Source organism: Perca fluviatilis, chromosome 6 (assembly GCF_010015445.1).
Source record: "Perca fluviatilis chromosome 6, GENO_Pfluv_1.0, whole genome shotgun sequence".
Taxonomy (NCBI): Eukaryota; Metazoa; Chordata; class Actinopteri; order Perciformes; family Percidae; genus Perca; species Perca fluviatilis.
The window spans coordinates 1,396,300-1,410,432 of NC_053117.1; the positions used below are offsets into that span (position 1 = coordinate 1,396,300).

General features: G+C 46.6%; 1 protein-coding gene across 1 annotated transcript in view; it reads right to left on the minus strand.

Moving 5' to 3' along the window:
• Positions 1 to 419: 419 nt before the first annotated feature.
• Positions 420 to 14,133, minus strand: part of LOC120561424 (transmembrane protein 132D) — a 34,238-nt gene continuing 20,524 nt past the window's right edge. Inside the window, exons 4-9 of the mRNA XM_039804540.1 lie at positions 12,318 to 12,510; positions 10,044 to 10,187; positions 3,842 to 4,047; positions 3,303 to 3,567; positions 2,908 to 3,099; positions 420 to 2,275 (exon numbers count right to left, since the gene is read on the minus strand). Of these exons, the coding sequence (XP_039660474.1) occupies positions 959 to 2,275; positions 2,908 to 3,099; positions 3,303 to 3,567; positions 3,842 to 4,047; positions 10,044 to 10,187; positions 12,318 to 12,510 (2,317 nt within the window). The 3' untranslated portion in view covers positions 420 to 958. The remainder of the gene's footprint in view (positions 2,276 to 2,907; positions 3,100 to 3,302; positions 3,568 to 3,841; positions 4,048 to 10,043; positions 10,188 to 12,317; positions 12,511 to 14,133) is intronic.

A 14,133-nucleotide genomic window follows, 5' to 3' on the forward strand; every position in this document is an offset into this window, starting at 1 on the left:
TTAAATCTCGATTTCTCTTCAAATGTAGTGGATCAGCTATTCTACTCTTGCTAAAAAAAACTGTTCCAATAATTCCTTTCCTTCCAATCTGTATGCTACCACATTCATTTTTTTATGAAGTGCAACGGTTGGGTTGCACACATTCAAGGGCCCTGCAAGAACTCAATTTGTTTAAAGGGCAGAGGGGCACAAAGGGTTCTTGTAATTTGCCATTACAAAGGTTAACTTTGGCAACACGCTGGAGCACGGGCTGGTTAGGAAACCATGAAAGTTCTGCCACGTTTTTGATGTTGAACTGTAAAATGAGCATTACACAAAATATACAGTAGATAACATCAATAACTAACCTGCATACTTCTACTAGAGATTAGATGCCTCTGGTAGGTGCTTAACATAGAAAATCAAGTTAAGAGGCAATATTTAAGTTCATAGTGTTTTAATGAAAAAAATCAATGAAAATTAACTTAAATTTACAAAGAAAGGGATCTTGGATATTGCATAATAGAAAACACCCATTTCAGCTAGAATTATGTTTAATCAAAGCCACATTTTTGGTGAAACAGATATCTATCGGACCTCTGTTGCTCTGTAGAGCTCTGTATTATAACTGGTAATCAATATATTGTTTTTGTTATGTGGGATACTTTTTCAGTGTGTCTTGGTACTGTGTATACCAGCATGTGAGTGCAAATATTATCCACATGCAGCATTAACAATCGGGTTTGGCTTTTAACATTGTGTAAATAAGAGTCCATCTGGTCAACCATCTAACACACATCCACACTTCAATATTAACAATAATATACAGTACACATGTAAAAGGCATTCATAGGTAATGAAATGTATGAAGAGGGCAATTCCAAAATCACATTTTCTAGACAGTTATTGGACTTAACAAAGGCATTGAGGTGATCAAAGCCACATCTACTGTACATGTGAGGTCTGATCACAGTCTTTATTATAACTGGTCCCCAGGCTGTGTAATGGGCACTTGGGGTTCCTCCTCACAACTGTCCTCCTTCCCAACCCAGTGGATGCCATGGCCGTTCTCTCTGGGCGGGAGATGTGGCGAATGCTGGCGCTCCAGAGTGGAGAAGGTGGTGAACTGGACTCTCTTTCTCTTGCTGGTGGGCGAGTGGAGGGACTCGGTATGCATAGGTTTGCTCCTGAGGGAGCCCACGCAGCTGAGGGGCGAGTCTGTAACGGAGGCCAGACAACTGGGCCTTCTGGACAGAGAGGCAGTCTTATCGGGCCCAATGTCTATGACGGTGGTTGTAGTCTCGGAGTCTTGCTGGACAGGACTGCCTGGCACGCTCATCACCAGCTCGGCGTCTGTGCCGAGCCATACCCAGTCATGCCTGTGCCCTGTGGGCTCCTGGCCATGACAGGGAGGCTTCTTGTGCCTGAACTTAACAACATATGAGATACAATTAACCAGAAAAACCAGGATGGCCAGGCAAAAGACGCCCAACAGAGCGTACATGCCAATCTCTAAGTCTGTGAGCGGCCTGTTGCCCAAGATTTCTTCGCCACCAGTTTCTACCTCTCCTGTCTCCTGCCCAGGTACCACCACCTTGGTGGGGAAGTTGTTATAGTTCACCAAGTTGCCAGGGGCCTTCACAGTGCTGGTAAAGCTAACACTGCTCATATCCTCTACTATCATATTGTCTGAGCCGTATGCTCTGCTGCTGTCACTGGGGCTGTTCATCATGCTGATATTCACCACGCTGGTAGGGCTGCCAGTGTTCCCCGAATTGCTGTTCCTCCCCACTCCTCCGAGGCTGCCGCTGGTGATGAAGGTTCGCTCTGTAGATTTCATCGTCGTTGTGATCTTCTGCCTGGCACTCTCCTCTCTATCTGAGGCTGAGCTGCGCGGTGGAGGATCCTGGGACGGCTTCCTCTGCTTCCTCTCCCTGTCCACCTCTTCCCCTTTGTTCCCATAGTCACTGCCGTTGTCCTTGCTGCTGTCGGTATTGTTGGTATTGCCGTCTGGGCGCCAACTCTTCACTTGAAACTTGACTTTGAGGCTGCCGTTGCCCACAGCCACTGTGCTTTTGCGTTTGGACTTCTGGCAGGACTCGCAGATGGACATCTCTACTCTGACCAGGACTCCCTCCCCCTCACCCTCTGCCACCACAGCGGGAGGAGTGCCCTGCACTGACACCACCCCCAGATCAAGAGAAGTCACTGTCACTCTGTAGTAAGCAGGGTCATAAATGTCAAGAGGCGTCTGGTTGCCATCACTGAACTGCAGCCAGGCACTCACCAAAGCTTCCTGGAAGAACAGAAAATAGGACAAATTGTTATTGTGCTTTTAATCTACTGTTTTATTAGACTGGTTAAACCCAGCCTGATCTGCAGGCGATTTGATTTCGCCCTGCAGCTCAGGCTGGAAACCTGTAAGTTTTTCTATCCTGCTTCCATTACAAATCTGCGGGGACCAAACACAAACTGGCTTATCCACCTGGCGCGCTATTGGCGGGTTTAACACGATGGCGGTAGAGAAGCGACGGCAAGCAGCTTTTTGTTTACATTCAACATGGCGGCCACCAAGGTGCAGCAACCTGTTGATGTCGCTGTCACTGCTGTTTTAAAAGATTTCAAGGCAAGTTTTCTCTGACAACGGAACATAAACTTGCCCTGGAACAATTCCTACAAAAGAAGGATGTGTTTGCCTTACTACCGACTGGCTTTGACGTCACCCGGATCATTGGTCTGATTGGTTGAAGGACTATTCAATTGCGTACAGAGTCATTTGAACTATGCTCGTTGATCACGCCTCTTGTGCAGTAGAAATTACAGAGCAGACTCCCCAGACTAATGTTCAATCTTAAAAGATTGAGCTTGGTCTGGTGATAGCCAGACTGTTTTATCTTTCAAGACATTTAAATGGATTCAGACTGTTACCTGTTTGGGGCTCTGTAGGACCTCCTGTGTGGTCGTTGTAGCCAGGATTGCCCTATTGCTTCCAGTACTGAGCTGTAAAGTCATAGAGAGGCCTGTAACCAGCTGGACCCCCAACTCTGTGATGGTCACTTTGTCATCCACGACTTTGATAGTCGTCTTAGCCAAGATAGCATCAGACAGTGGCGAAAACACCTGTCACAGAACATCATCAAATACAGTAAATTAGTGAGGGTGCCTCAGATTATTTCCTTGCCAGGACCAGTTCTGTTCATCAGGTTCAAAGTAAAACAAAGGAAACTTCCCCATCCAGTCCAGAGTCTAGCTGCTTCTTGCTATGGCGTTGGTAACAGGCTGTTCGTAGCATGGTTAATCCAAACAGTAGTTCAGTTCATTACCTGGATGGTGGTGGTCCCGAGGTCCCGTCCTGACAGCACCCTTCCCGCCTGCAGCTTTGCCACTCGAGGGTCCTCCACCTTCATGAAGTATCGAACCAGCCTTGTGACATCCACCTGCCAATCCGAGCCCAGGAAATAGGCCTTAGGGTCCCGAGGGTCCGCCTGCTCTGCCGAGAAGTGAGTTAGCACCCGCACCAGGGCGTGCTGAAACTGCAGCATGCAGCCTTTCCCCTTCCTGTCGTCTTCCTCACTCGTCCAGCCAGGTCTGGGAAATCAGTACAAAAACACACACTGCAAGTCACACCTGTCACATGGTAAATGCTTTGACCTGCTATACTCCAATCACTCAACCCTGTCTCTTTGCTTGATTGGATCACGTTGAGATATTGCAGTACATTACGTAATGTAGTCGAACCCTAAGCCCTCGGAGAGATATGATTTGGATTTGTATGGCCTAAAGGGCACTTCTAGAAATCTCATGTAGAAACCAAATAAGGGGAGTCTTTATGTAAAGCAAATGGTTTGTTTGTGTGTCCCACCTTTTTGAGGTTAGTATGGGTACCCTCCAGCTTTTGATCTGGCTCAGCTCCGTGTCTGATACCTCGATCTGGAGGGGGAGTCGAGGCATCCACACGTTCAGTTCGAGCTGAGCACTCAAGTAGCTGTAGGTAAAGTTCACCACCAACTTCACCTTGCCCTTCGTCTCTTTGCCATTCACGAAAACATAGTCGCACCTGTCCGACACCTGGATGGGAAAAGATAATATATAAGAGAACAATCCATCAGCCCATGAATGTGTTATCATTTTAATTTCCCTGATTACATCAAAGAGTTTGTGTAAGTACGCTTGTGTAAACAATCTATATCAAACTCAGAATGTGAGTGTTGTCATCAAACGAATGACAAAAAATAATCAAATATTCTCATAAAAGTCACAGTTTTAACAAATGGGCCATTCTTACAACAACGAATGGCCTTGCGGCAGTTCTGCACTGCATGTGTTACCATAGTAATGTCAGCTGGCTGTAATAAACTACTGCGATGATCACCGGTCCGAAGCGTTTGGGAGAGGCAGCATTGCAATTTTATGTTAATCAAAATATCATGTGGTTCAGTGCTGAACATCAGTCCTTCACAGCCAAATGCATTCATTACCCCGTGATTTCAAAGGTGACCTCGGCAAGTTTGGGTGGCTGCTCAAAGATCTCATGGACATTTTGAGACACGAGTCGGGAGGTTTGCCTTGGTCCTCTCAACAGCCACTGCTTTAAACAAATTGGATAATTAACGCAGCATTACGATTCAGTCACCAGCCCTCTGGAAGTGCACAGGGAAGTGGAGGGAAAAAAAAGAAAAACCACTGTGACTTTAACAGATAGCCTAAGGAGGAATACAAATACACACATAGATTCCCGCTGTCATTCGCGTGAACCCGACAGTTTGTTAGAGGATGTGCTGTCACACAGGGACACGCTATTTTTGAGAGGATCTTGTGTCATCAGTGCATCAGTCATCCTGCACCCATGACCAGAGCTTAAGCTTTAGAATGACCACATCACTACGTGTCATCCTTTGCTGTTAGCCGACATGCCCTGGCCTCTTCCCTGCGAATAATCCTATGCTTGATTTATATCCAAACAGCAGATTTAAAACATGTGGCGTTGAAGCCCTTGAACGGTTGAAAAAAAAAATTTATAATGCAAGCATGGAACAATAGACAAGGATTGATTTAGTTCCAGTGAAGTTATCTAGAGTTCTCATGTTTTTAATTCGGTGTGGAGGCAGTCAACCAGTCATCCGTGATCTAAGACACTTTGCTTATTTCTACTTTTTCACAGAAGCGTCTTGCACTGAACTTCCACGAGCCGTGTTCAAATAATACTTTGAAGCATTGCTTAAAAGGGAATGCCATTTTAATGTGCCATCCACCCACTCATCCTATTCACAATCTCATTCTGCAGCCAAGAATATCCCTTTTTTTTTTGGTGTCAAAATAGATATTTGTTTAAAATGGGATTTGACTTTCATCACTGAGTAGAGTTTTAAATATAAGCAGAAAAGAAAATACTGCAATGTTTGACAAGAACGTTTGACTGACACAACGGTGACAATAGTTTCCTTGTGCAAAGAAAACAAATTAAATAAGTTTAAATGAGTATGCAAAATGAATTATTGCAATGGGGCAAATTAAGTTTAAGCGATACACTGAGTTCCGGCTTGATGTAAATCATTTAGTCAAATTGCTATACCACGCCATTAAAAAGTCCTGATTAATCAACTAGGTAGACATCTATGCTCAATATGTCCCTGTAATGTTCAGCTGTCAATCATTGAATCCTGAACTGACAAACAGAATGCCTATGCAAGTCTCTCCATCATTCATGCACATTTGGAAAACCTTTCCATCACGGCAGATTAGACTTTGTTTTGCTTTTGTTTTGTCACATGAGCGATCCATTCTAGATAAATCCTTCCCCATCTATCACAAGCAGATTTGATACTCTTCAGGCACACCAGAAGAGAAAAGATATCAGAGTCAAGCTGTTAGACTAAGAAGATTAAAGGGAATATTTGTGACTGAAGTTGCTCTAGGGTCAGCAAATACACTGAGAGCTACTGTAAGCTTAGAACAACAGCAAAGACGGCTACGTTACAGGGTTGAAAATAATGGTTTAGTCCACATCGGGCCTCTAGACATCCTCACATAATCCAACTTGTTTTATACTGTAACTGACACCCATCTGCGTTTTAATACATGTGCATTTTCAAAAACCCTATGAAACAACGAGGAAGAGGTGAAGTGACGCTGCCTGGAGGAAGCCCGGGGCCCCTGTCTGGAGCCAGGCCCAGATGGCGGGTTCGTCAGCGAGCGTCTGGTGGCCAGGTTTGCCTCGGAGCCCGGTCGGGCACAGCCCGAAAAAGCTACGTGGCCCCCATCTCTCCAGCCCATGGGCCCACCACCTGTGAGAGGAACCGCTGGGGTCGGGTGCGCTGCCACACGGGGGGCAGTGAAGGTCAGGGGCCTCGACGGACCAGACCCGGGCAGCAGATGCTGGCTCTGGGGACGTGGAACGTCACCTCTCTGTGGGGGAAGGAGCTGGAACTGGTGCGGGAGGTGGAGCGCTACCAATTAGATCTGGTGGGGCTTACCTCTACGCACAGTCTCGCTTCTGGAACCATACTCCTGGATAGGGGTTGGACTCTTTTCTTCTCCGGAGTTGCCCAGGGTGTGAGGCGCCGGGCGGGTGTGGGGATACTCACAAGCCCCCGGCTGAGCGCCGCTACGTTGGAGTTTACCCCGGTGGACGAGAGGGTCGCCTCCCTACGCCTGCGGGTGGTGGGGGGGAAAACTCTGACTGTTGTTTGTGCATATGCACCAAACAGGAGTTCGGAGTATTCGGCCTTCTTGGAGACCTTGAGTGGAGTCCTGCATGGGGCTCCAGTGGGGGACTCCATTGTTCTGCTGGGGGACTTCAACGCGCACGTGGGCAATGATGGAGACACATGGAGAGGCATGATTGGGAGGAACGGCCTCCCTGATCTAAACCAGAGTGGTTGTTTGTTGTTGGACTTCTGTGCTAGTCATGGATTGTCTATAACAAAACAATGTTCAAACATAGGGATGCTCATAAGTGTACTTGGTACCAGAGCACCCTAGGCCAACGGTCAATGATCGATTTTTATAATCGTTTCATCTGATCTGAGGCCGTATGTTTTGGACACTCAGGTTAAGAGAGGGGCGGAGCTGTCAACCGATCACCATCTGGTGGTGAGTTGGGTCAGGGGTGGGGGAAGACTCTGGACAGACCTGGTAAGCCCAAACGGGTAGTGTGGGTAAATTGGGAACGTCTGGAGGAGGCCCCTGTCTGACAGATTTTCAACTCACACCTCCGGCGGAGCTTTTCGTGCATCCCTGTGGAGGCTGGGGGCATTGAACCCGAGTGGACAATGTTCAAAGTTTCCATTGCTGAAGCTGCGGTGAGGAGCTGTGGTCTTAGGGTCTTAGGTGCCTCAAGGGGCGGTAACCCACGAACACCATGGTGGACACAGGTGGTCAGGGAAGCCGTCAGACTGAAGGAGTCTTTCCGGGATATGTTATCCCAGAGGACTCCGGAGGCAGTTGCAGGGTACCGAAGGGCCCGAAGGGCTGCAGCCTCTGCCGTGAAAGAGGCAAAGCAGCGGGTGTGGGAGAAGTTTGGAGAAGACATGAAGGACTTTCGGTCGGCATCAAAGTGCTTCTGGAAAACTGTTCGCCACCTCAGGAGGGGGAAGCGGGGAACCATCCAAGCTGTGTACAGTAAGGAGGGGACACTGTTGACCTCAACTGAGGAGGTAATAGGGCGGTGGAAGGAGCACTTTGAGGAACTCCTGAATCCGACTTATACGCCCTCTATATTGGAGGCAGAGCTGGAGGATGATGGGTGATTGTCATCAATTTCCCAGGCGGAAGTCACTGATGTAGTCAAACAACTCCACAGTGGCAAAGCCCCTGGGATTGATGAGATCCGTCCAGAAATGCTCAAGGCTCTGGGTGTGGAGGGGCTGTCCTGGTTGACATGTCTCTTCAACATTGCGTGGAAGTCTGGGACAGTGCCAAAGGAGTGGCAGACTGGGGTGGTGGTTCCCCTTTTTAAAAAAGGGGACCAGAGGGTGTGTGCCAATACAGAGGTATCACACTCCTCAGCCTCCCTGGTAAAGTCTACTCCAAGGTGCTGGAAAGGAGGGTTCGGGCGATAGTCGATCCTCAGGTTGAGGAGGAACAAACCGGATTCCGTGCCCGGCGGTGGGAACAACGGACCAGCTCTTTACTCTCGCAAGGATCCTGGAGGGAGCCTGGGAGGCGGCCCAACCAGTCTACATGTGTTTTGTGGATCTGGAGAAGGCGTATGACCGGGTCTCCCGGGAGATACTGTGGGAGGTGCTGCGGGAGTATGGGGTGAGGGGGGTCTCTTCTCAGGGCCATCCAATCTCTGTACGACCAAAGTGAGAGCTGTGTCCGGGTTCTCGGCAGTAAGTCGGACTCGTTTCAGGTGAGGGTTGGCCTCCGCCAGGGCTGCGCTTTGTCACCAATCCTGTTTGTAATATTTATGGACAGGATATCAAAGTGTAGTCAGGGTGGGGAGGGGTTGCAGTTCGGTGGGCTGGGGATCTCATCGCTGCTCTTTGCAGATGACGTGGTCCTGATGGCATCATCGGCCTGTGACCTTCAGCACTCACTGGATCGGTTCGCAGCCGAGTGTGAAGCGGTTGGGATGAGGATCAGCACCTCTAAATCTGAGGCCATGGTTCTCAACAGGAAACCGATGGAATGCCTTCTCCAGGTAGGGAATGAGTCCTTACCCCAAGTGAAGGAGTTCAAGTACCTTGGGGTTTTGTTCGCGAGTGAGGGGACAATGGAGAATCGGCGCAGCGGGTGCAGTATTACATTCAATCTATCGCACCGTTGTGACGAAAAGAGAGCTGAGCCAGAAGGCAAAGCTCTCGATCTACCGGTCAGTTTTCGTTCCTACCCTCACCTATGGTCATGAAGGCTGGGTCATGACCGAAAGAATGAGATCCAGGGTACAAGCGGCCGAAATGGGTTTCCTCAGGAGGGTGGCTGGCGTCTCCCTTAGAGATAGGGTGAGAAGCTCAGTCATCCGTGAGGAGTGAGGAGTAGAGCCGCTGCTCCTTCGTGTCGAAAGGAGCCAGTTGAGGTGGTTCGGGCATCTGGTAAGGATGCCCCCTGGGCACCTTCCTAGGGAGGTGTTCCAGGCACGTCCAGCTGGGAGGAGGCCTCGGGGAAGACCCAGGACTAGGTGGAGGGATTATATCTCCAACCTGGCCTGGGAACGCCTTGGGATCCCCCAGTCAGAGCTGGTTAATGTGGCTCGGGAAAGGGAAGTTTGGGTCCCCTGCTGGAGCTGCTCCCCCCGCGACCCGACACCGGATAAGCGGAAGAAGATTGATGGATGGCATTTACTGTATACACTAATGCAAATTTATTTATTAGCTGAGACATCTGTCCAGCAATAAAAAAAAATTATTAGATGGTTGCAGTCCACTGCATGTCTTTTTATGTTTACAATGCCACTTTACCCTTGAGCAAGCACATTCACAGCCTCTTACCTCAGGGGCCGGGGCCTGACTTTCAATTTCATAAGTAAACAAAGCCAGCTTTTGGCAGTCGGCCGTGCTCAGGTTCACAGGATGGTAGCGCAGTGGCGCTGGCAGACCGTGAGGTCATTTGTGGTGAGCGATTCCGCCCAGTGGTCGTTCATCGTCGGGGAGATTGATGGGACGATGTTGTCGGAGTGCAGTTGATAGTTTTACTGTGTGGAAAAGAGCGGTGACTTTGGTACAACTTATGTGTCCGCATCTGTCCTTACCATCACACGTGACATCAACCTTGTCCCTTCTTTTAACAGCCACTCTAAATTGCCCTCCTGCCCCTTAGCCTCTGGGCAGACAGACAAGACATAAACATCTCATTCTTTCATTTATTGCTGCTAATAAATGTTTTGTTCTCAGGTAACCATTTGCAAGTGGTGGTTGAACTTTCTGTAGCGAAAGTGATTAAGGTTGACTACAAAGATGTAAAAGAAATTGTCCCCATAATGAAAAAGCCATTTACGCTACAGTAAAATAATTTTCTTTGAATGTGTGAAACCAAAGAAACTAAAAATGATGTATCAGAAGGTTATTGTTCCCTCCGCAGTATGTGCAGGCATGTTAGAAGGAGCAGGAGGCGGTAAATCCTACCTTGAGTACATCTTCATCAGTGGAGCTACAGTCTGTGTAGACAGACACATCGGTGATCACTCCGTCTTCTTCCACCGCTACTGTCCTCACAGGCATCACCACCTTCTTTCCAGTCAGAACCGCTGTGTTCAGGATCTCTGTGTCCTGCAGAGAGGCCGGGCAAATCAGCCAAAGTCATTACATGTTGCTTAGTCTCATGAAATAACAAATCGCGTACTATAATTTGTTTTCATTTCACATTTTAGACATTCGTTTTCATGAAGTGCAAAAAGGGTTTTGGGATTGAAATGCTGTGGAATGCAAGACGAGGAGGAAGGTAGGAAAGATGGAGGCGATGAAGTGCGACTCAGTGACTCAGCAGTCCTGATGATGAGGTGAGAAGGCTGGACCCCCTTTGGGAAGCCAGGTGGACGGGAAGGGGTGGGTGGGGGGGAGTAGGTAGAGTTAAGGCTGGGTGATGGTCAGGTCACCGTATGGAAGGGAGAGCTAATCTTGGGACTTCTCTGCGCAGGCATGTCCCTCAGAGCGATGCCATACCCACTCAGACATGACCAAATAACTACAGCCACGGACGTGGACTAAAAATAATCTCTGCACATCTACAGCGCAGCCTGTGCTTTCACGCTCAATGTATTATTCAATAATGCGGCTGTGGCAGGTAGAGCAGAGTCGTCCACCAATCGCAGGGTCGGTTTCTCAATCCCTGGGTCCCTTTGTCCAAGTGTCCTTGAGCAAGACACTGAGCCCTAATTGCTCAGGATGGTTAGGCCAGCGACTTGCATGGTAAGTGGCTCCAACTGGTCTGTGAGTACACTGTGTCTGTGGATGGGTGAATGAGAGGAGAGTTGTAAAACGCTTAAACTCTATAAATACAGTCCATTTAATATTCCATAAGTGTTTTTCCTTGTTTCTATGTACATGTATAAATGAAATGGTGAGGCGTTTTGTTGAAACAAATTGATATGAATATGATTATTATAAGTACTGTAAGAATGGTATCTGTCTGCTTCACTGTGTGTGCCTGCGTGCATGCGTCCATGTATTTGAATGCATGCATGGATGATCAAAGCATGAAAACGAAACAGATGGATATGTGTCATCCTCTGGAAAAACACTGCTTTAAATGAAGTTGAAATAATTGAATACTGTGTGTGTGAATTAGTATGAGAGCAGTGGAGCGCAGCCCGGTCAACTTCTGTGACTGATCATTTGAATCAAATTTAAAGAGACACTTGGCCACTCAGAGTATGAACATGAAGCAGATGGATACGTGTCCCTCGACTGTAAAACTGGTTTAAATGAAGCCGAAATAACCGAACATCTATTTAGTTTTTTTTTTTTAGCTGTCATTACAATATATTTAAAAAAAATACATATCTGAAGCCTGTGTCAGTGAGGCTTCCGCCATTATATAGAAGTATTGAGCTGCAGCACTAGATGGAGTTCACAGAGCATGGCTCGGAGTGATCAGTCAGTGCTAATGATCCCTCGAGCCAACCATCAAATCTCCTCATGTTTGGCCCACTGCCTGAGGTCAGCTTCTAATCCACAGGAGAGATGAACCATGTCAAATTCACGAATCGGGATACTGTAGCATATCCTCATAACTCTATGATGGAAATGCAGCAGACAGCACTGTGAAACCTGCCGCCCAAATGTACAGCATAAAATATAATAACTATTAACTTTTAATTGTACATTTAATAAATAAATTCTAAGAAAAAAGGCGGGGCGAGTGTAGTTAGTATGTGACAGGTTGTCATTGGCATGTCATTCCTGCAAACAATGGCGTACAAAAAAGACACTGTACACTCGGATTCAATATTGTTATTCAAAGTGTTGTAAACTCCTGTGTAATGTTCTGTATTTAGTGGTGGAGATTATATCACGGATTAATTATAGAGGTAGCATGATAAAGAGGCCCGCGGCACCAAAATAGAATCACATGAAGCAGCTGTTCGGAGGAGAGGATGACCACATGCTGCACGGCAGAACAGAGCAGAACAACACAGAAGAGAGACATCAGCTAGCTGACAGTGAACGACACAAGGTCACTCGATGCTCAAAATAGATCCCATTTACAAACAATGCCGTCTGTGTATGCAAACCAGACAGGAATGGATTAGAGCAAAGTGCATGTTATAATATTTCCATGCACCCACGTTCAAAGAATGCAGTCCAAGTGTTGGCATTAATGGAAACGCTGCTGTCACTAACGTCGATGTCGATTTTAATCGTTATTAGATGTGACATGGAAGTTGTCAGCTGACTCACCATTACAAGAGGGGCCAGGCCAACAAAGTCTCTCTGAGTAGTATAGATCCTCATGGCTCCTTCGGTCTTGGCTACGTTTTTGGACGCGGATGGTATTTCCAGCCTCCATACGATGACCTGACTGTCGAGAGGAATGCTCAGCTCCTCCACTTCAAAATCCATCTGAAGCACCTCCAGCAGACTGCTGTCAAGCCTGAGTAGGAAGCAGGATGAGTTAGACATACCGTACGTGTATTCGTACCTGTCTATAATTCCAGTACAGCAAATGTGGTTTTCTTGAAAATAAATGTGCAAAGGTTGATATGCAAAACAACACCCTATAAAATAGGTGTTACTGCAGCGTTCCATTGCCATATTATGCTATAATCATTTGGTGCAGGAAGTGCTACATTTGTTTGAAGGATCTAATTCTTTCAACTTCTGGCGTAATGCAAATTAGCACCAGAAAGTCAGAATCTTTCCATCACAGCCACTGATACTTAATAGGATTATGTCACCGTCGGGGTCTGCAATTCGTTCTCGGCACATTAAATTCCTGTAGAGATAATCATGTCTGAGTAAAGGTGCAGTGATTGTACCGCAGTGTGTATCCTGCACTTCAGACTGTGGCTCGTTGCTCTCGGTACAGGACGAGTCAGTGGGAATCCAAATCCGTTTGATTCAAATGTGAAACAGATAACTGAATGGACGCATTATCAGCCAGTGTGAGCAGAGCCAAGCTTTAGTTATCCTCATAGTCACAGAATCACTATAGCCAGAGGTATAGAAATATGATGTGGTGACATTGCTGCTGTGACATACAGCTCAGAATGCATCAATAACACTTCACTGTATGATGCAAAGGCATTATGTATTAGGCTGCATGGATTCAGTCATTACTTTAATGTCTGTTACCAGGCTGCAGTTATTTCATGTTTAGGAAATTGTTGGGACTGTTGAAAGAAAAAAAAACTAGGGCTGGGCAAGTTAACACGTTATTATCGCGATTAATCAGGAAAATCATGCGATTAATCGCAATTAAAACTTTTAATTGTTGCCCAGCCCTAAAAGAAAAACAGATGAAGATTGAGACTTTCTGGTGATCAAAAGCTCAAAATTCCAAAGTAATGTTATGAATTCGGCCCTGTGGAAAGAAAGTGTAGACATTTTTAGATGTGATCCCAGTAGTTGCGACAATACCCTGTGCTCTTTATTTTTTTTTTTTTTTTTTGCAGAGGGCTTTGCATCTCTAGGCATTTTCACAATGTAAACTTAAAAAAAATAAAAAATGGAGCTGAATTTCCCTGTGCTGGCCCTATCCTTGAGCTGCCGGTACTGCTAAATGTGAACTGAATAAAAGGTGGTACGAGGACAGCGGCATCCTGCATACAGAACAAAGTATAAGCCTTTGTAACTTATAATGGCCTCTCAGTGATGCCAGCTAGAACAGAGTGTCCTCGCCATGGATTCAATTTTCTTCCATGGCCCGAGTTTGTATCCTGGGTTTTATTTTATTATTGAACTCTAGAAAAGATATATTGGTGGACAAAAACACAATAAGCATACACATACCCACATGGACATTATCAGACCCACAGCGCATATGTGTGTAAATGCTATAAATATCTGTGTCAGGGCTGTACAGACAGACAATAAGTCCTGTGTACTGCGTGGAAATGACCTCTAAAGGGCTGAATACCAGCTGCCTTTCTGCATTAAGGCAACAATTGGAGAAACTGAAAATCATATTTTGTTAATCCTCCATTAAGTTCCAAACTCAACAACAAAGCACACAAAAGTCCTTCACAGTATCCCCCATCTCACTCGGTGCTCCACT